General features: G+C 42.2%; 1 protein-coding gene across 1 annotated transcript in view; it reads left to right on the top strand.

The window, feature by feature from the left end:
- DOCK2 (dedicator of cytokinesis 2) overlaps positions 1-19,758 on the top strand; it is a 411,398-nt gene that overhangs the window by 13,278 nt on the left and 378,362 nt on the right. The window contains exons 2-5 of the mRNA XM_070569049.1: positions 7,678-7,761; positions 17,707-17,747; positions 18,899-18,954; positions 19,450-19,546. Coding sequence (XP_070425150.1) covers positions 7,678-7,761; positions 17,707-17,747; positions 18,899-18,954; positions 19,450-19,546 — 278 coding nt within the window. The remainder of the gene's footprint in view (positions 1-7,677; positions 7,762-17,706; positions 17,748-18,898; positions 18,955-19,449; positions 19,547-19,758) is intronic.

Here is a 19,758-nt window from a genome sequence, read left to right as displayed (position 1 = left end):
AGCCTATGATTTCAGCAATTTTTACTTGTTCTCTGTCTTATGTCTTCCTTATGTTTTTCTAACCTTTCCATCCCTCACTCAGAAGTTGAGAGTGGCTAGGCCTACAGGGAATGGGGAAGAAGATGACCTGTTCTTACACTGGCCGGAAACAACTCAAGTGAGGATTGTAGATAAGCAATCAAACTTCAGCAGAGTGGCATTCTGGTTCAAAGTTTCCTGTTAGTCATTTAGAAAACTTAACAGAATTGGGTATTGGTATGCAAAGCCACTTCCTTTGTCAGTAATGTGTGCTTTTCCCCAAATGGAGCCTTGAGAACAGAGGCCCTTATGCAAAGACAGATGTACGTGTATAAATTAAATAGCAATACCAGTTACTTTCATTTTCATACTATGTGAGTCCTTGGAATGAATACAGACCTTCCTGTTGAATACCAAGTTTCAAGATCTGTCTAACACATCTTTTTAAGCTGATCTACTGGAACATTCTCACGTGACAGAGCTGGGCAGAGGGTGAGAAGGAGATTCCTAAGGAAGAAGGAGAGGAGACAGTCAGGGAGCAAAACACAGTCTTGCCCTGCCCTCCAAATATCTGATTGACAAACCTAATTTGCTAGTGTTGCAGAAGCAAATACATATTATGCATGGTTTTCTTCTGTTAGAAACCTCAGTTGCTTCTGGGGCCCTACCCAGCTTTGTGGCAGGTATGTCCGTCCTCAGCCAGATCTCTGGGGCTGGAGGGAGCAGGAAGTGGAAAGTCTGCAGAGTAAGGGCACCAGCGAGCTGGAGCGTGTCCAAACACTGGCAGCCTGTGTGGGGACAGGGTTTGAAATCAGCCCAACTGTGGAGGGAATGAAGAAACAGGCCATGTTTATGTAGGAGAAGAGAATTCTGAGCCCCCTGAGGGCCCTCTCAAGGTTTGCTTTTGGACAAAGGATTAATTTTATTCAGTGTTGACTGACAGTGCCATTGGTTGCACACTGCAGGGAAGCAGATTTAAAGGTGACATAAAGAAGAGCTCTGAAGGAGTTCTGAATGGATTACTTTAGGAGGTGTTATAATGCTAATAAGGAGAAAAGTGACTACCACTTATTCAGACAGAGTCAAGCCCTTTCTGTGCATTAATCTCAGCTGAGCTTCCTAGGAACCCGGCAAGGTAGGGACCATGGTTCCCCAGTTGGGGAAGCAGAGGCTCAGGGGGATGAAGTTGCTGCTCAAACAAGCTGCCACTGACTCCTACAGTGCCTTTGTGTGTTTTAGAAAAAGACACCCCTCCCCTGGTGGACACAGTGTCTGGGTAGGGCACAGGCCTTGGCAAGTAGATCACAGGTTGGGGGCCAGCTCTTGCTGTATTCTTGGCTGGGTGGTCTGGTGCAGGACAAAGCCTGCGCAATCACACGCTGTGGCCATGGACACGCTGAGGCCAGAGCTGGTAAAGGACAGAACTGGGCTCAAGAGCCACATCTGTCTGACTCCAGAGACACTGGCTCTTGATTCCCAAGCTGTATTGTCTCTCAGGATTGAGACTTTCCATCCCTTTGGATGCCCACAAAGGCTAGTTGGTCCGTTGGTGAAGGGGCTGATTTGTATAGGTCTTTGGGCTAAATAGCCTGCAAGTTTCCTCCTTTTCCCTCAGAGAATGCAGCTCAGAGAATGTGGCAAGACTGAAACATGAAGCAGGGTCTAACCCTGAGCACCTGCCATCCAGATGTTGTGGGGAGGCAATGGGTGCAGAGAATGAGCAAGGCACAGGGCTGGGTTTGAGTTGTCGCTCTGTGATTTACCACCAGGCGAGTGAGGGGGCATCTTGGGTAAGCCACTCAAACCTCTGAACCTCAGTTTCCTCATCTGCAAAATGGGGATAGTTTCTACCTCGTGCAGTAGTTGTGATGATAACCTGAAAAGGCAGTTGAGAATATGCTTTTCTGTGACACAGCGAAGCAGCATTATCAATGTCTCTTGTTTGTGTTTGAGGAGGGTTTTGATCTCATTTCTTCTCTAGGCCTCTTCGCTGACGTGATCAGTGCTTTCACTGCATCCACGTTTTAGTAGGTTGTGTTTTCATTTCCATTTGTCTCAAAATATTTTCTAATTTCCCTTGTGGGTTCTTCTTTGACCCATTTGTTATTTAAGAGCATGTTGTTTAATTTACACATATTTGTGAATTTTCCAGTTTTCTTTCTGTTGTTCATTTCTGGCTTCATTCCTTTGTGCTTGGAAAAGATGCTTTGTATGATCTCAATCTCTTTTTAATTTATTGAGACTTGTTTGTGGCCTAATATATGGACCATTCTGGAGGTTGTTCTATGCGCACTTGAGAAGATGTGTGTTCTGCTGTCATAAGGCGGAGTGTTCTGTATATGCCTGTTAACTCTGATTGTTTACAGTGCTGTGTGTCCTCCACTTCCTTATTGATTTTATGCCTAGTTGTTCTATCCATTATTGATAGTAGGGTATTGAAGTCCTCAATTATTACTGTAGAACTATCTATTTCTCCTTTTAATTGTGTCACTGTTTGCTTCATATATTTTGGTGTTCTGTTATTAGGTGTATATTTGTTTATAATTGCTATATTTTCTTGGTGTATCGACTCTTGCCAATAAATAATGTCCTTCTTCACTCTTGTAACAATTTTTGACTTAAAGTCTATTTTGTCTTATATTAGTACACCCACCACAGCTCTCTTTTTGTTACTATGTATGCGGAACATTTTTTTTCCCATTATTTCACTTTGAACCTATTTGTGTCTTTAGATTTAAAGTGAATCTCTTGACAACACGTAGTTGGATCATGGTGGGTAATTTTTTTTTAATCCTTTCTGTCAGTCTCCACCTTTTGGCAGGAGGGTTTAATCCATTTACATTTAAAGTAAATACTCATAAGAAAGGACTTACTTCTTCCGTTTTGCTATTTTCTATATATCTTACATCTTTTTTTATTCCTAAATTCTTCATTACTACTTTCTTTTGTGTTTAACTGATTTTTTTCTAGTTTACTATTTTGATTCCCTTCTCATTTACTTTTCTCTATGTTTTTTAGTTATTTTCTTGGTGGTTAACCTGGGGCTTACAAATAATACCTTACATTTATAACAATATAGTTTGAGTTAATACCAACCTAGCTTCAATTTTATACAAAATCTCTGTTTCTGTACAAGTCTGTCTTTCTCCTTTTGTGTTGTTACTGTCACACATTACATCTTTTTACACTGTGTGCCCATTATCATAGATATATAATTATTGTTTCATGCATTTGTCTTTCCAATTGTCTATTAGTGATGAACTCCCTATTTTTCTCTCTTAATTTCTCCTTCATTTTTGAAGGATCATTTTGTGAAACATGGAATTCTTTGTTGAGACTTATTTTTCTTTCAGCATTTTAAATACATCATCCCACTGCCTTCTAGACTGTGGTTTCTGAAGAGAAATCATGCATTAATCTTATTGAGGATACTTTGTACATGATGAGTGCTTCCCTCTTGCTGTTTTTAAGACTCTCTTTTCGTCTTTGGTTTTTGACAATTTAACTGTTATGTCTTGGTGGGGTATCTCTCTGAGTTTATTCTGCTTAGATTTCATTGAGCTTCTCGGGCGTGTAGATTTATGTCTTCCATCAGATGGCAGTTTCTGGCCGTTATTTCTTCAAATATTCTTTCTACCCCTTTCTCACTCTTTCCTCTCATTATGGAACTCCCATTATGTGAATGATGGTATGCTTGATAATGTCCCACAGGTTTCTTAGGCTCTGTTAATTTTTCTTCATTCTTTTTTCTTTCTACTTTTTGGTCTGGCTAATCTCAACTGACCTATTTTCAAAGTCATTGATTCTTTCTTCTGCCTGCTCAGATTTGTTGTTGAACCTCTGTAAGGAATTTTTCACATTCGTTATTGTACTTTTCAGCTTCAGAATTTCTACTTGATTCCTTTTTATAATTTCTATCTCTTTAATGAGATTTTCTATTTTCTGGGACATTATTCTCCTGGTTTCCTTTTGTTCTTTGTCCATAGTTTTCTTTAACTATTTGAGCATATTTAAGATAATTGATTTAAAGTATTTGTTTTGTAAGTCTAATGTCTACCCTTCTTCAGGGACAGTTTCTATTAATTTCTTCTTCTTTTCTTTTTCCCTCTGAATAGGCCATACTTTCTTGTTTATTTACATGACTCATAATTTTGTGTTCAAAACTGGAGATCTTGAATATTTTAATGTGCAAACTCAGGTGTCAGATTCTCCCTTCTTGCCAGGGTTTGTTGTCACTGCTTGATATAGGCTGTAGTAGTTTATTTTAGAGACTTTTCTAAAGTATTTTTGTGAAGACTATATTATTTGTTGCATGTGGTCACTGAAGTCTATAAATGTCTGGAATTGAAAGAAAAAAATCTGGTCTTTATGACTGGGCTCTGTGTGTGTGTGTTGGGGCATACCTTCAATGCTTAACCAGGCAATTTACAACTCTGCCTTATCCTGCATTTCCTGCCTGCATGGAGCTTGAAGGTCAACTAAAGTTGAGAGCTTAGAGCTTTCTCACATCCTTTCTCAGCATCTGTCCAACCTGTGCATGGCCTTCTAGATTCCTTGGTATTGTGAGTATTCTTCAAAGCTCTTATTCCTGAAAACGTTTCACTCCTCAGCCTTTCCTCCCAGGCTTATTGGTGTGATTATTGTTTGCTGCAACTTATATTCTTTGCCCCATGTGGGAGCATATGGTTCTTTTGCCTTTATTTATTATTATTATTATTATTTTTGCTGAGGAAGATTCACCCTGAGCTAACACCTGTACCAATCTTTCTCTATTTTGTATGTGGGTCACTGCCACAGCATGGCTGATGAGTGGTGTAGGTCTACACCTAGGATCTGAACCTGCAAACCTGGGCTGCCAAAGTGGAGCACACTGAACTTAACCGCTACACCACAGAGCCTGCCCCTCTTTTGCCTTTAAATGTTTTTGACAAATACCATTTGCATAGCAGCTTCTCTGCTCTAAGAACATCCCAAGCCAGGTAAATAAAGGCAAGCTCATGGTTTTAGTCCTTAAGAGAGGCCAAAGACAGGTCAAAATAGTCAACTACATTTTCATGGGACAAGTTCCACTCTGCTCCCTTCAACCCCAGGAATCCACACTGGACATGGAATACCATCTTTAAGACTACAACTGAGTTGAAGAGTAGAGGATGGCACAAAGATAAATTAAAAATGCCACAAAGCTTTACTAGGTTTCAGTTACCTTTTTCTTGATTAAGCATTTGCTTGCTTCCTGTAAACTTTTGAATATTTCCCAGAGTTCTGATAAAGTTGATTCTGACAGTTTTTGCCAGATTTTTTATTGCTGCTTTGGAGGGACAAGCACTCCACCATTTTTGCTGATGCCACCCTAAGAAGGAGTTTTGAGTGGATTTTGTTTTGTTGACATGAGGAAACTGAGGATGAAAGGGAGCAGGAATAAATTAAGTCAATGGTAGGACTACCAGGAGGACTCAGGATTCCTCTCATTTAGTTCAGTCTGCCTTCTGCTCTTTTTGATCACATGGATATCAGCAGTGAGTCTCTACTTGGTTCAGAGACCACTGGGATTAGAGAGACAAAGTAACCACCTCCTCATGGGCTCTTGCACATCCACTCTGCCTCCCTCCATCCACTCTCCACACAGCGGCCAGAGCAATTGAAAGCATAATGGATTTACATCACTCCTCTGCTTAACACCCTTCAGCCTTCCATCCACTGGAGTATGTGTAAGCAAAGAGGGTCTAACCATATAATGGAATATTATTCAAAACCACAGAAAGGAATGAAATACTGACAGATGCTACTGTCACGTAGCATGGATGAATCTTAAAAATATTGTGCTAAGTGAAAGGCGCCAGTCACAAAAGACCAAATATTGTATGATTGTATTTATATGAAATGTCCAGAATAGGCAAATCTACAGAGACAGACAGTGGATTAGTAGCCACTTGGGACTTGTGGGACTTTTTGAGGTGACAAGAATGTTCTAAAATTAATCATGGTGATGGTTGTACAACTCTGTGAATAAATCACTGAATTATGTACTTTAAATAGGCAAATTTTATCTCAATAAAGCTATTACCAAATAAATAAATAAAATCCTCCAGCTTCCCGTTCTCTTGGAATAAAGTCTAAACTCATCATGAGGCCCCGCATGACCTGGTCCCTGCCTCTCCATCCTCATCTTGTGTCACTCCCTCCTCTCTTATCATACTCCATCCATGGCAGTTTCCTTTATGCTTTCTGAATATGCCAAGTGTCTTCCTTTCTCAGGGCCTTTGCACCTGTTATGCTCTCTTCCTGAAATGCCCTTCCTCTTGCTGTCCCCATTGCTGATTTGTTCAAATCCTTCATATATTGGCTCAGGAGGCCTTTCCTAACTACTCCAACAAAAGCTGATGGCCTCTGTTATTCTCTACCAGACCCTATTTATTTCCTCTGTCACATGTATCATACTTTGTAACCTTGTATTTATTTGTATGTTCACAAAAAGAGCAAGATCAGTGCCTAGTGGGTGCCTGGCACATCAGAGGACTTACTGAATATCTGCCACATGAATGAATGATGACAACCTTGTAGGATCATACTGTCCATCCTCCTGAGGGTCTTTCCTTAAATCAAACCACACACAGTGTCCTTTTCTGTCCTTGAAGACATCCCAAGCTGGTGGTTGCATTTCAGCCCTTGGAAACAGACTTCATCCTTAATCTAGGTTAGCAGTGTGTTCTGGTCCTCACTTAGCAAGTGACGCTGAGCAGGACCTGAGCACTGCAATGGTATGATGTGATCACATGTTCCAAGGGATTAGCAGAGGCTCTGACAGTACAGACGGGACTCTGGGCATGTTCATAGCCAACTAATTCTCCCCAGGAACTGACAGTGTCAATGGCAAGGCAGAGTACACCATTGCATGGTAACTACTCATGTGAGTCTTGCCAACCCTTGGGAAAGGGAGGGTTAGTGTGGCCTGGAGAAGCCAGGGAGGACCTCTTGGAAGAAGTAGGACTCTGGCCTGAAGGATTTGCTTTGATGAAGGCCAAGGAATAGGCATCTTTAGTTAGAGGAATAAAAGTTGGTTAGAGCTGGGTAGAAGAAAGATATTGCTTCCTTAGATGATCAAGGTTTTATGGCCTTTGAGTAGTGAAGAGACTGGCATTTTAGGCTGTCACCAGGATGGAGTAATTGGGGAGCAGCAAGTAGACCATCATAGCAGTTGAAAATATGGAGGTTAGATACTGATTTTCCCATCACCTCCTAACCTAATGACTTTCGCCAAATTGTTTAACTACTCAGCACCTCCGTTTCCTCATCTGTAAATGGGATCACAGTTTATAACTCACAGGGTTGATGTGAGAGTGGAATGAGAAGATTCACTGAGCACATGTCTGGTCCACAGTAAGGAATCTACCCATGGTAGATGATACAAACACCCTTTTTGTCACTCAGACTGGAGTGCAGAACCTGTGCTAGGGAGAGGTCAAGTTAAGTTTATGAGTGGAGGCCTTCAGGAGCCAGGCTGGGCCTGCGTTGACTCCTGTAATAGTTTCTCCACTGGTTTTGTTTAGCTCCTGTGGGCTGCATGGCTGTCAGATAAGCTGAAGGCAGGGAGAGCAGGAAGGAGCAGGATTCTTGGTATCCAGAGGTCTCATCAGGCTGCCTCTCTCTTCCATTTCACAGCCATATACAACTTCCAAGGGAGTGGAACCCTCCAGCTCTCCCTGCAGATTGGTGATGTGGTACGAATACAGGAGACCTGCGGAGGTGAGTCACTGGCCCAGGTGACCTTCGGATGCCAGGATCCTTGGCTGATGGTGTTGGGATGCCCCCAGTACAGACCCAGCACCTCCAGCCTTCTCTCAGAGCCTGCAGCTGTGTGTGGTCTGTTTAAATACATTTTGCTAATGTTAGTAATTAGAATTTACTGAAAATAATGCCTTGTCATTTTAGGAATTTATGCTTAGTCACAAAAGCCTGACAGTATCGTTTGATGTTCATTGTGCTGTCCATTTGCCACAGCCGTGGGGCTGTGTGGGCTTGTGACACCTTCTGGCTATACTTCTTTATTAGTATCACTACCATTATAAAGGAAAATAAGCATTATTAGGGTTTTGGAAGGCCCATTAAATTATACCCCTAATTCCAGGAGGACTGCTGTACACAACCATGTGGTTTGGGCACTGCGCCTGCTCCAGGGAGCACTGCTCATTCCCTTCATCAAGCTGGGAGCCCTGTCCTGGGCAGAGTGACATCTCTTTCTTCCCAAAGAGGTGCCATCCTCTTGTGAAGCCAAGTGTCTATTGGGCTGTGTTCACTCATGGTGGTGGTGGAGGTTGCGGGTGCTTGTTAAAATTTACACAAAGGCTAATGGGCTTGTACTCATGAGTCAGACCATTAGAAATGAATATATCACCTATGTCACTGATAAAATTGATACTGTGAGTGTGGCTTGGGTAAAGAGCCAAATGAGCTTGCTGCGGTCACAGTCAGGCAGGTCCTCCCAGCCCCTACTGGCACAGCTGGACCACCACAGTTCTCTCCCTGCCTGGGTCTGCCTGTAATCCTGCTGCAAGGAGGGCATAGAGTGTGTCCTTCTTGTGGCCTGGCAGAGCAAGGAGAAAGAAGAGCAGAGTGGGCTGAGCACCCAGACCCTGTCCCTCCCTGCCCCAGCTAATCCCTCAGGTGAGGCCCTCCTCCTGCCCAAGGATGGGAGTGAGGGGCAGGCAGGAGGCAGGGGTTCGTTTGTTAAGAGGACCCCTCAAGGGCAAACAGCCAGCCAGAGTAGAGGAGGTTCCCTATGGAAATAGCCATCTTTAGCGGTCACTGTGCTAAGTTCTGTCTAACATGTTTGTCTAGTCACTCCTCATAGCAACCCGCAGGACAGGGAGTACCTTCAGCACTGGATTAGCTGTAGGTAACTTCCAGGGCAATTCTGCAGATGAGTGTAGGGGTGCACATACACACACACAGAGACATGTATACACACAGACGCACACACATAGACACACGGACACACATACACACAAACCAAAAAGCACACAAACAGAGTATCTCTTTTGGGGGGAAAGAATTTGATGTTTGATATTTCAAAACAGCTTTAAAGGAGTGATCATGGGGGAAATGAGAACTTTGTTCCCCTTCCTTACATTAATTTTATGCTTTAGTATTATTGTTATTGTAGGTTGTAGGTGAGGGGATACCAGGCACTTTCCAGTGTCCAGGCCTCTGGAGACCCCAGTCTGGCCTTTTACACACAGGGTGAATGAGACTGGGGGAGGGGAGGTGTGGTTCCAAACACCCTGCCCCCTTCCCACAGTGCAACCCTCTCTTTTACAAATCTAGTTCTACCCCGTGGCAGATAAGCAGACTCTAGGTGTCCACCAAGGGCAAAGAATGAAAATAAAAACAGCAAGACAACTCTCCTCGGTGTCTCTTATGTGCTACTGAATGCTAATCCTGAGAAACAGGCCCGCACCTCACGTTTTCAGTGAGGAACCAAGGCTCAGGGAGGAGAAATGACTCACCTAGGGTCACACGGGGAGCCCATGGCCGTGCTCTCCACCCCATGCCCGCAAGCCTGCACTCTTTCCTCCATAGTAATTATTTTCCGTGTCCTACATTTTGAAATTCAGATGAGTATTTTCCTCTTCTTTTCATGCAATTTATCTGGAGAAAGAGCTTGAGGGGTAATCCGGCCAAACAGGTTGCATATTGTCAGAGCCTGCCATTGCTTTCCCTGACCTGGAGCCCGACCTTTAGAAGGGCTACACTTGCTCACTCAAGCCACCTTTATTTGTCTTTGGGGTTAGTGTCCTTGCTTCTAACCTCTTTGGTTCTGGTTTTCCATTTTTAATTCTATTTTATTAATCTTATTTTAATGTATCCTTCTAATAACCAGCTATAATAGCTTTCTAGAAAGAGGTGAGCTTATTAATTTAGTAAGTGATTGCCAATTTATGAATACTTTGAAAATACAATGTTCAGAAGTCTACTGGAATGATTCTGGATATCTGAGGAATTGGTCTGTGAATTATTAGGATCTATCCTGTGTACACTCATACCAATAGAGAGTTTTCGAACTGGAATGTCTGGGATCCTAAGGTTTCCTTGAGGGCCTTGGACAGCTAAGTGCTCTGAGATCACCCTGGTGTTGTGTTCTTTGCAGATGAGAATTCTGCCTATGATTCTGATTGGAAAACAGTTCCTCTGCAAATATGAGAAAAGTGCAAACCACAGCGTTGGTCAAAAATAAGTCAAAATGATAGAGTAGAAAGAACTTGGGTGTGCCTGTGAAACCTTCTTGTAGAAACCTACTTGAAAAATAAAATCCTGCTAATTGAGAGATGAATCAAAATTTAAAGGGGCCAGCCTCGTGGCTGAGTGGTTAAGTTGGTGTGCTCTGCTTCAGCAGCCCAGGGTTTCACGGGTTCAGATCCTAGGCGGGCACCTAGCACCGCTCATCAAGCCATGCTGAGGTGGTGTCCTACATAGCAGAGCCAGAAGCACCTACAACTAGAATATACAACTACGTACTGGGGAGCTTTGGGGAGAAGAAGGCAAAAAAGGAGATTGGCAACAGATGTTAGCTCAGGTGCCAATCTTTAAAAAAAAAATTTTAAATATAGAAATTAAAAAGCTGCAATAAAAGAAAATAGTAGTGAGCATTGAGTCCAAATGAATTGATTTATAAAAATTACTATTAAAAGTTCTAATATTTATGGCTACTAATAGAATTAGTTTATTTCCACTAATAAAAAGAATGTTATTGTTAGGAAACTGGAGAATGTAAAAAAACTGATAAAACTGAGAAGTGGGGAGGCGAATAGAAGAGATCAGATTAACTCTATGATATCACTTTCATAGCAGAGTTGGTCAATGATAACTAGAAATGAAACACCTAATTAAAGAAACCATAACTACTCTAATCTTTTAATACTTTTCATAGCTACTTTCATTTTAGGAGAGTTTTTAGGAAATCTTTTTTGTGAAGAAGAAACACTTAATTGAAGTTTCAACATTTCCTTCAATTTCACTTGACCTCTTTTTCTTCTGTTAAATACAAATAAGATTGTTTGAGATGTGAGATTTTTATTTACATAGCGTCTTTACTACATGCTGATTTTTATGAAAGTATTTAAAAGATCGCATTTTATCTATTTATCCATCTGTCATTCTATGTGTAAAAATATAAATGAAAAATGGACTGGAATGATGTTAATAGTGTTTTTTTTTTTCCTGGGTAATAGTATTCAGGATGATTCTTTAGCTTTTAGAATTGTACTTTTCTACTTTGTTGAAATTCTTTATAATAGCACAAATCAATTTTAGACAAAAATAATATAGTCTTGAAGATTCAAAGCATGTTTCCCAGATATTAGCAATAATTAATTCTAGGTGGTAGGAATGTGAGTAATTGTTATTTTATTCTTTGTGCTTTTCAATTGTTTTTAAATTTCCCCTCCCCCCAAAAAAATAAAAAGTGGAAAGGAAAGAGCACGGGCTTTTGAATCAGAAAGTTGTTCTCTTCTCCACTACCCACCAGCTGAGTGACCTTGGGTAGGTAGGCTTGTTTTCTCGTCTGTGAAATAGGTTCGCATCACCTTGCTCCTGGGCTTGTTACGAGGATAACATGAGAGAAAGTAGAGAAGCTGTCTAACAGCATGCCTGGCTCCTGGGTGCTCTGTGTCAGTGAATTCTATCTATGCCCTGCTTATACAGAGCTCATTGAGACTGGCAGGTATTCATCTTTACAATATGGCCCAGGAACCTGGAAGCTGGCCTTCTGGAATGGATGAGGCTAGCACGCCTTGCCTTGTACTAAATTTACTCAGTGGGATGAATGGTGATAAAAAGAACCTGACTTGGAACCTTAGACATGAATGAATTTCCTTTCACTAGAGCTCAAACATTTTGATTAACTTTTTATTATAAAGATAGTGTTTTGTTGTGATAAAAACTCAAACAGTTTGGAAGGATACCTGTTGCTAAGCTTTAGACATTCTAATGCTTATTTCTTTGTCCATATTATATCTCTCAGACTGCCTCTTCTACCCAGAGGCATCATAAGCATTCTGTGTCCTGATTTTAGATGTGGAAAATGCATGTGTTTATTGAGCAGTCCGAACTCCTCATGGGGGGATAAAAATAAAAAAAAAAAAACTGTTATTTTTCCCCAATCGCCTCCTGCAGTCATATTTGGTTGATATCTTTCCTGATATTTAATGACATCTCAAAAGAAGACTTTAATCCCATATCCAGTTCACTGCTCCCCTCCTCCTTCCCATTCCTTAGCTTAAACAAGACTGGGGGTGGTAGGGAGTTGGGGGTGCTCTCTTTCCAATTCTCTGTCTTCCCTAATCAAATAAACCCAAAGATCAACCAGTCCCCTACATGAGTAGCCAGGTAGGGAATGAGATGCCAGTTGCCCCCAACGTCTCTGAGTAAATCTCCTGGGCTGCACCCTCATGCTTGGGTTTGTTTTTAGGGTGAGGGAGCTATACCATGCATTCCTAAGGCAACAACTGCCACTTCCGAAGACCTCTCTGTCCCCCTCTGTCTTCTGATTATGTAGACTGTGGTGGGGGGATGATCTTTACGGGTAGCCCAACTTGTTTAGACTCTTCTTTATAAGCCCTTCAGAGGGAATGTCTGCTCCACCCTCAGTTATTTGCTGCCTGAGGGTTCCTTTCTGGAACAACAGGGGAAGTCTCATTCAACTACTGATGCGCATGCTTGTCCGAGTCACGGAGACCCACTGGTGGGGAAGAGAATGGAGTTTCTAGACAGTAGTTCCCAAGAAGCTTTTGAATTTCACTTACTGGTAAAATGAAACAAGGGGAGGGGAGGAAGGAGGTTGACACAGGGTCTTTTGTTATTTTCAGGTAAGGCACAGCTTTTATTGTCATTTTCTAGAAACAGGACTACACTGTGCATGCCGTTCTGAGACTTGCTCTTCTCACTTAAAAATACCTGGAGTTCTTTCTAAGTCAGCACATATGCGTTACGTCATCTTGGTTCAGCTGCGAAGATCTCCGTGTGAAGAGTTTTGACTCCACCACTCAGAGTGGGGTACAGCCAGAGCATTAGCATCTTCCGTACTAACAGCTCCACCGAGAGTGATCTTGACTCATCTAAGTTCTTTGCTTTCAGGATAAGAGGCGGACATTGTGAGCACTTAACAGGGTATCTTTTTAGTGCACCACTTTGCAGAGAGATGGCTCTTTGTTCGGGTCTGCTCTAGAGACAGGTCGGTGTGAAAGGGACTTCATTTTCTGAAGTAAAGATGTTTCATTACGGGAAGTTTGTAAGTGAAGCGTTCTTCCTTCTGAAGGAGGGTGCCATGCAAACGTTGGTCAGTAAACTTCCATTATATTGAATTTGAAGCATGTCTCGTTTAGTTTGTTGTTATGGATTTTTTCCTTTTTTTTGGTTTTGAACCTTTAATAAAAGTAAAAAATGAATGCAAAAAGAACACAGCTGAAAATTTAGTATGAATGTGAATCTCACTAGGTGTTCAAATCTGGTATAGTGCAAGTTTTGTTCACACAAGTTTACATTTTTATAAACTCAAATCACTTTGGTTTATATACTTGCTATAAAGTATTGGCAAAAAAATTCTTCAGATTCACATTTTTTGGCTACATTATTTCTGACAAACTATAGATTTACTTCCAGTTTAAGAGAAAAAAATACTTATTGTTTGTGCATGGTCAAGTCTATTTTAAGGATTCAACTATTTCTTTCATCTAATAACTTCTGTTTTTTAATAAAATGCTGACATCTTCATTGAAAAATCTTTTCACATAGCTAATCATTTGGTTTCATTTTCAGAAAATGTGTAAGGGGTCATTGCAAAGTTCAGAATGATCCTACTTTCTTTTAAATAAAGTTCCTCTGAAATAAATTAGCTATAGTAACCTAAAATTTACTCCAAGATATTTTCCTCAAAACAAAACAATGGAAAACATGCCCGACTTTCTCTGGTTGATTATTATTTTTATTATTATTGATTCTTAAAAGAAAGAATGGTATTTACTAATCTTTGAACACTCACCGTATGCCAGGCACTGGGCAAACTCTGAGTTCCTTATCTAATTTAAGCCTCAGGAGACAGGCACTATTATTATTCCCATTTTATAGAAGAGGAAGCCAAGGCTCAGAGAAATGCAGTAACTTGTCTAAGGTCACACAGGCAGGAAGTTGTAGATCCCCATTCAAACCCAGGCTTTGATTCCAGAACTTGTAGTCTTGACCACTGACAGGCCCATGCTTCCGTTTGATCTTTATTAGATATCTCAATCACACGGGATAGTAAAATACACTCAGGCACTCACCGCTAAGATAAACAAATATAACCATTTTTCCACGTTTACTTCAGTTTTTTTTGAGAAATAGAAATTTTAGATGCAGTTAAAGCCCCCAGTCTCCCCCTCCCCTTTTCCGTTATCTTTTTCTCCACGCTATAGGTCACACTTATCCTGAGGTAGCTATGTTTTCATCCCGTCCAATGTTTTGTACCTTTGCCAGATATGGTTTCCCTCATAGTCCTATTTAAAGAATGGGTTTTGCAATGACCTTGTGGGGTGGGTGTTATTTCCCTCAGTTTACAAATGAAAACTCTGAGACTTAAGTGACGTGACCAAAGATCCCACTGCCCGGAGATGGCAGAGAGAGGACTGGATCACTAGGCCGTGGATTCCTTCTTGATGTTCCGAGATATTTTTCTCTCTCCTCCTTCTCCTCCTTCCCCCGCAGCTCCTAGGTGACTGGAGAATTTAAGTACGTTTCATTTTGGTATTTGGGATGTGGGAAGGGAAGACAATTTGAGTAATCGGCACTTCTTAATTGTCCAGAAGATGGTAAAAAATTTCCTTTTTCTCATCTTCCCCCAAGATGCACTTTGTGAGTTTTCTATTAAAAAAAAAAAAAGTGCTTGTCTCATAGGTAGAGTTAGCCAAAAAGCCCTGGCTGCTGTTTAACTGGAAAGGGGGTTGAGCCCAGGGGCAGGTCCTGGGATATGGTAAGCATTGTGTTACACTGAGCCTGCTTTTGAGCATGGTGTCTGTTGTTGTGGATTTTGCTATGTGTGTCAACTATTGTTATCTGTCCAGTCAGGTCTTGGAATACAGCTGGATATAGTTGACCGGTGACCAGATTAGGGAGCTGGCATCAAGGGTCATGGAGACCAATGACCCCAGGGGTAGGGATGTCAGAAAAAGTCTTAAGGACAGCCCTGATGCAGTTGTTACATTATCATCATCTAGCAAGTGGAGGTGGTGCTAGGCCCTTCTCGTCAAGGGTCACTGGGGAGTTATTTCTGAAAGCTTCTAGCCCAGTGTCATGCACACAGTTGGTGCACCATCAGTGTTGGTTGAACTTGAATCTGGGAGCCAGAATGTGTATGTTGGGTAAGAGTCAACACATTCCTTGCTCAGGAGTGAGCTGAAGTTCAGAGAATCAGGAAACCTGCAAGGTGTGTGCAAGTAACTGAGTCTCAAGGGTCAGAGCAGGCCAAGTCCCTGGAGGAGGAAGTCAAGGGACCCTGGTGGAGCCCCTATCATGGAGATGCAGATGTGGGCATGAGCTTTGAGTAAGACTATTGGTCCCTTGATTGTTTTCCATCTTTCTGGTGGATTTTGGTGGCCTTGGTGATCAAGTGTGTTCGAGTCACTGCAGCTAAAAGACCCTAGTCTGTATTTGTGCTCACTGCACAGGGGACAATGTGGTGGAATAGCTTTGAGGGCTGGCTTCGAAGCCACACAGACTTCTTGAACTCTGGCTGTGTGATTTGGCCCAGGACATCAATTGACTGGAATCTCAATTTCTTCATCTATAAAATGGGAATGATAATACTTAGCTCGCAGTATTGATAAGAGGACTAAATGAGAGAATGCATGTATAACACTTAGCATACAGTTTTTCTTGTATTAAGCAATCAATAAATGATAGCTAGTGATATTACAAATATGCTTTCATGTCTAGTTGGTGGGATGGGGAAGGACTGGAAATAAAGAGGGTTGTTATTGTGCGATGCTGAAGGGTGTCATCTCTGGAGTCAGATTCTTGGATTTAAATTGTAGTTGCGTCACCCACTAGCTGCGTGACCATGAGCAAGTTGCTTAATCTCTCTGTGCCTCTCTCTTTTCATTTGCAGAATTGAGGCAGTAATAGTACCTACTTTATAGGATTGTTGTGAAGATTAATTTATAATTTCAAAAAGCAAAACAAAAAACTTTACCAGAGTTCCTAACACACAGAAAGCACTCAGCAGGGATTAGCACAATTGTTAATGGTTAATTATTACCAAGAGTTGTGGACAAATTGTTAGAGGAGTGTGGAAATAGAATGTGCTGCTTCATGAAGCAGTAAGTTTTCCACCACTGGAAGTGTTCAGATGGGAAGAAGCTTAGTGAGGATGTAGTTTTGGGGATTCAGATGTTGGGAGAATGGAAATATTAGGCAACCACCATGCTCTTTCCTCCATTAGACAGGAAACACAGTATGATGGCTGCTTACATTCAAATACTGATACTGTTACTTACTGGCTGTGTGACCCTGGGCAAGTCACTTAACTTCTCTGTGCCTCAGGCAGGCACTCTTCTGTGAAATAGGATAGCTACAGTTCAGACCACGTATGGTTCTTTTGAAGATTAAAAGTCTTCATATTCAAAGAGTGCTTAGAATGGTGCTTTATTCCAAATCCGAGTCTTTTTCTCCAGCTTCCGTTTCTTCCTGTTTTCCTTCTCCTTCCTTTTCTCTTTCTGTCTCTCAAAATAGGAGCCACCATGGGTTCCCGTTGCTTTATAACTTTCCTTAAGGCCTAACCCTCGGACTGGCTTCTGCCTCTGAGGGGTGACTGCGTTGTAAGTTGTTTGTCTTGGGGCCTACGCAAATGTCTGCTGAGAACATATTCCAACAACAGTCTGTCAGCCCAGTAATGAGGATTCATTAATGAGGCTCCCAGCAGACACTCTTTATTTACAAAGATGACAAATGTCACTACTTGGCTATGTTTGAATCGTTTCAAAGGCCGGTGGACTCATTATAATCATCCATACTGGCTGCATGGAGGATCATTTTGTCCGAGGACTGTGTGCAATTTGGATCTCTGTTAATTGAATCATTTTTGAAAGTCCTGCAAAGGGAAGAATCTTTTCAAATTCCTGTCCTTTTATCCATCCCTGAACTCATCTGTTTTGTAACAACAAACTTTTGCAAATTACGTTTTAGACACCATTTGTTGCTGTTAGAACTGTGGATGTTATTTTCAGCCTTTCTGTGTCCCTAAAGAGAGGTTGGGAACACGCATGTGAACATGGGACCCAGGCAGGCGGTGGAGGTAAGTGAAGGCAGAGCGGAGACGCCTGCTCTATCTGACGGGACCAGTTATCCCTCCCCGCCAGCCAACTGCGGCCACGGGGAGCGCTGGCCACCATCGCTCGGCCTCCTGTGTTTTCAAAAGAAGGAGGAAATTTGCATTTTTATGTGTAATCCCTGTATCTTTAGACACTTTTTGGAGATGTTGGTGACCAATTGAACAAATTATTGCAGCCCGGGGGTTTCCAGGCTCTGAGCTGTACCTAAGGTCTAAAGCACTTTGCTGCAGTCTCTTTGCTGGTTAAAAAACAAACAAATGGAGCGACAACAACAAAACCAGCAACTAACACGTAAGAATAGATGAGAGACCTGCTTCTTTGTTTTCTCTTGCAGACTGGTATAGGGGATACCTCATAAAGCACAAACTGTTGCAGGTAAGGTCAATTTGTTTTTATGTGGGACAATACTGGATGTGGTATACGGCCCTGCCGCGCCCCTGGGCAGTGATGTCCCACCGTTGCTCCTCAGCAAACTGGCCCGTCCCTCCCTGCTGGCTTCCAGTGCCTTCCCACCTCTACGCCTAGGTACTCGCTGTGCCTCGACTCCCTCTCCTTGCACTCATTCTTTCAGGCCAACCTCCAGAGCTCTCTCCTCCAAGAAACTTTTCCTGATATGTCGACCACATATGATTTCTCCCTTCCTCGAGTCCCCGTGGAGTTGTGCACTTTTTATTTGAAATTTATCTTCTGCTGCTGTTCTTTAGATTTGTGTGGGGTATTCATCATTTCCTCACCTGGGTGTCCAACATGACGCAGAAAGGACAGGGCCGTGGCTGCCCTAGTGGGGTTCACTCATTCCAACCCCACATTACACTGTCATGTCCACGACAGCAGGCACTTGCTTTGCTGTCTCCTTAACCGCTTGTGGGTCCAGCACAGCGACCGGATGTCCCAGTGTGCACATTGGTTGAATTTATGAAGGAATTCGCAAGTGATTGATAAACTTCTCTCGTTAACTTAGCCAAGCTTATGGAGCAAGGAAATTACAGATGCTTCTTTCTCCCTCCCTGACATGCCGTGTGGGAGGCATGGTCCTACTGTGCTCTCTAAAGAACAGTAAAATAAATCCAGGGTCAATAGGTCTCATACTGAACTAGCTTACACGCCAGGGACACTCTTGCTTCAGGACCTGACCTTCCGCTGTGGTGACTGTGGAGGGAGACTGCCTTCCCAGAACTGGGCGGGAGGGGAGAGGCAGGGCCTTGTCTAACGCAGAGCGAGTCTTTCAAGTGCTCCTGTCTGGCCCATCTGATAGGACAAGTGTCCACAAGGGGTTGGAGCATCCTTTGGAATCCAGGGCTATTGTGGGATCTAGAACAACTAATGGAGAACCGGAGGGGAACTAGAATAAAAGAGTAGATCGAGAATCTACCCCTACTCTGTCTGACTCTGGAATTATTCCTTTAAAGTTTAAGGGTTTTACCAATCAGTGGCTTTTGGGAAAATCGTAAAGACTTGGGGTCCGTTATTTCTGTAAGGATATGTCATTTTAATTTATTATATTTATCTTATTTTATTTCCAACAGGGAATTTTTCCTAAATCCTTTATACACATCAAGGAAGTGACAGTTGAGAAAAGAAGGTACTAGCCATTCTCTGCCAGACTTGACTTTAATGGCTCGTGGATGTCTCTGTCCTGTCTGCTTTAAAAACTGGACTTGGCAGATGTGAAGGTTGCTCAGCGGATCCGTCTTCTTCCTGCCTGTGTTTATTTGGGTGTCTCCTTTCCCTCACTTGATGGGAGATCTAATCCAAATTGATTCGTGTTCAGATCTGATTCTGAGGGGTATTAGTAAGTTTGGAGAAACAAGTTTTTCACTGGCAGCTGCTTTTGAATTGTATTAAAGTAGAACAATCCTGAATAATGAGCTTGAAGGGCCCACGCCAGTGAGGAGGACATTGAAAAGGAAGTCCCTTGCATTTGCATAAGGTAACTGCTGTGGTTATTGGAGGCGCTTCAGTCTCAAGCCAGCAAGGCCTCGCTCAGCAGCTGCAACTTAATGCAAACTTGCCAGCATTTTATCTTGTTAGCATCTGGGTCTCAATTTCACACCGTTTTCTCTCCCACCTTAAATAGAAATATCGAGAACATCATTCCCGCAGAAATTCCTCTGGCACAAGAAGTGACAACGACACTTTGGGAATGGGGCAGCATCTGGAAACAGCTCTATGTGGTGAGACTCAAAACCCTGCTCCCTGGGATGGAAGCTTCTTGCAGTCTTTGGTTTGGTTCAAATTTGGAATTTAGCCTTGAGAAGAGCAGGCCAAAGTGGCTTTAGTGGCATAATAGAATGAACAGTATAATGTATGAGGATGTCCAGGCCCAGAGAGGTTAGGTGATGTTTTCAAAGTCACACAGCAAGCTAATGACAGAGCCATCATAAAT

Source organism: Equus przewalskii, chromosome 13 (assembly GCF_037783145.1).
Source record: "Equus przewalskii isolate Varuska chromosome 13, EquPr2, whole genome shotgun sequence".
In the NCBI taxonomy this organism is placed as follows: Eukaryota; Metazoa; Chordata; class Mammalia; order Perissodactyla; family Equidae; genus Equus; species Equus przewalskii.
This window is presented reverse-complemented; position numbering and strand designations above follow the sequence as displayed.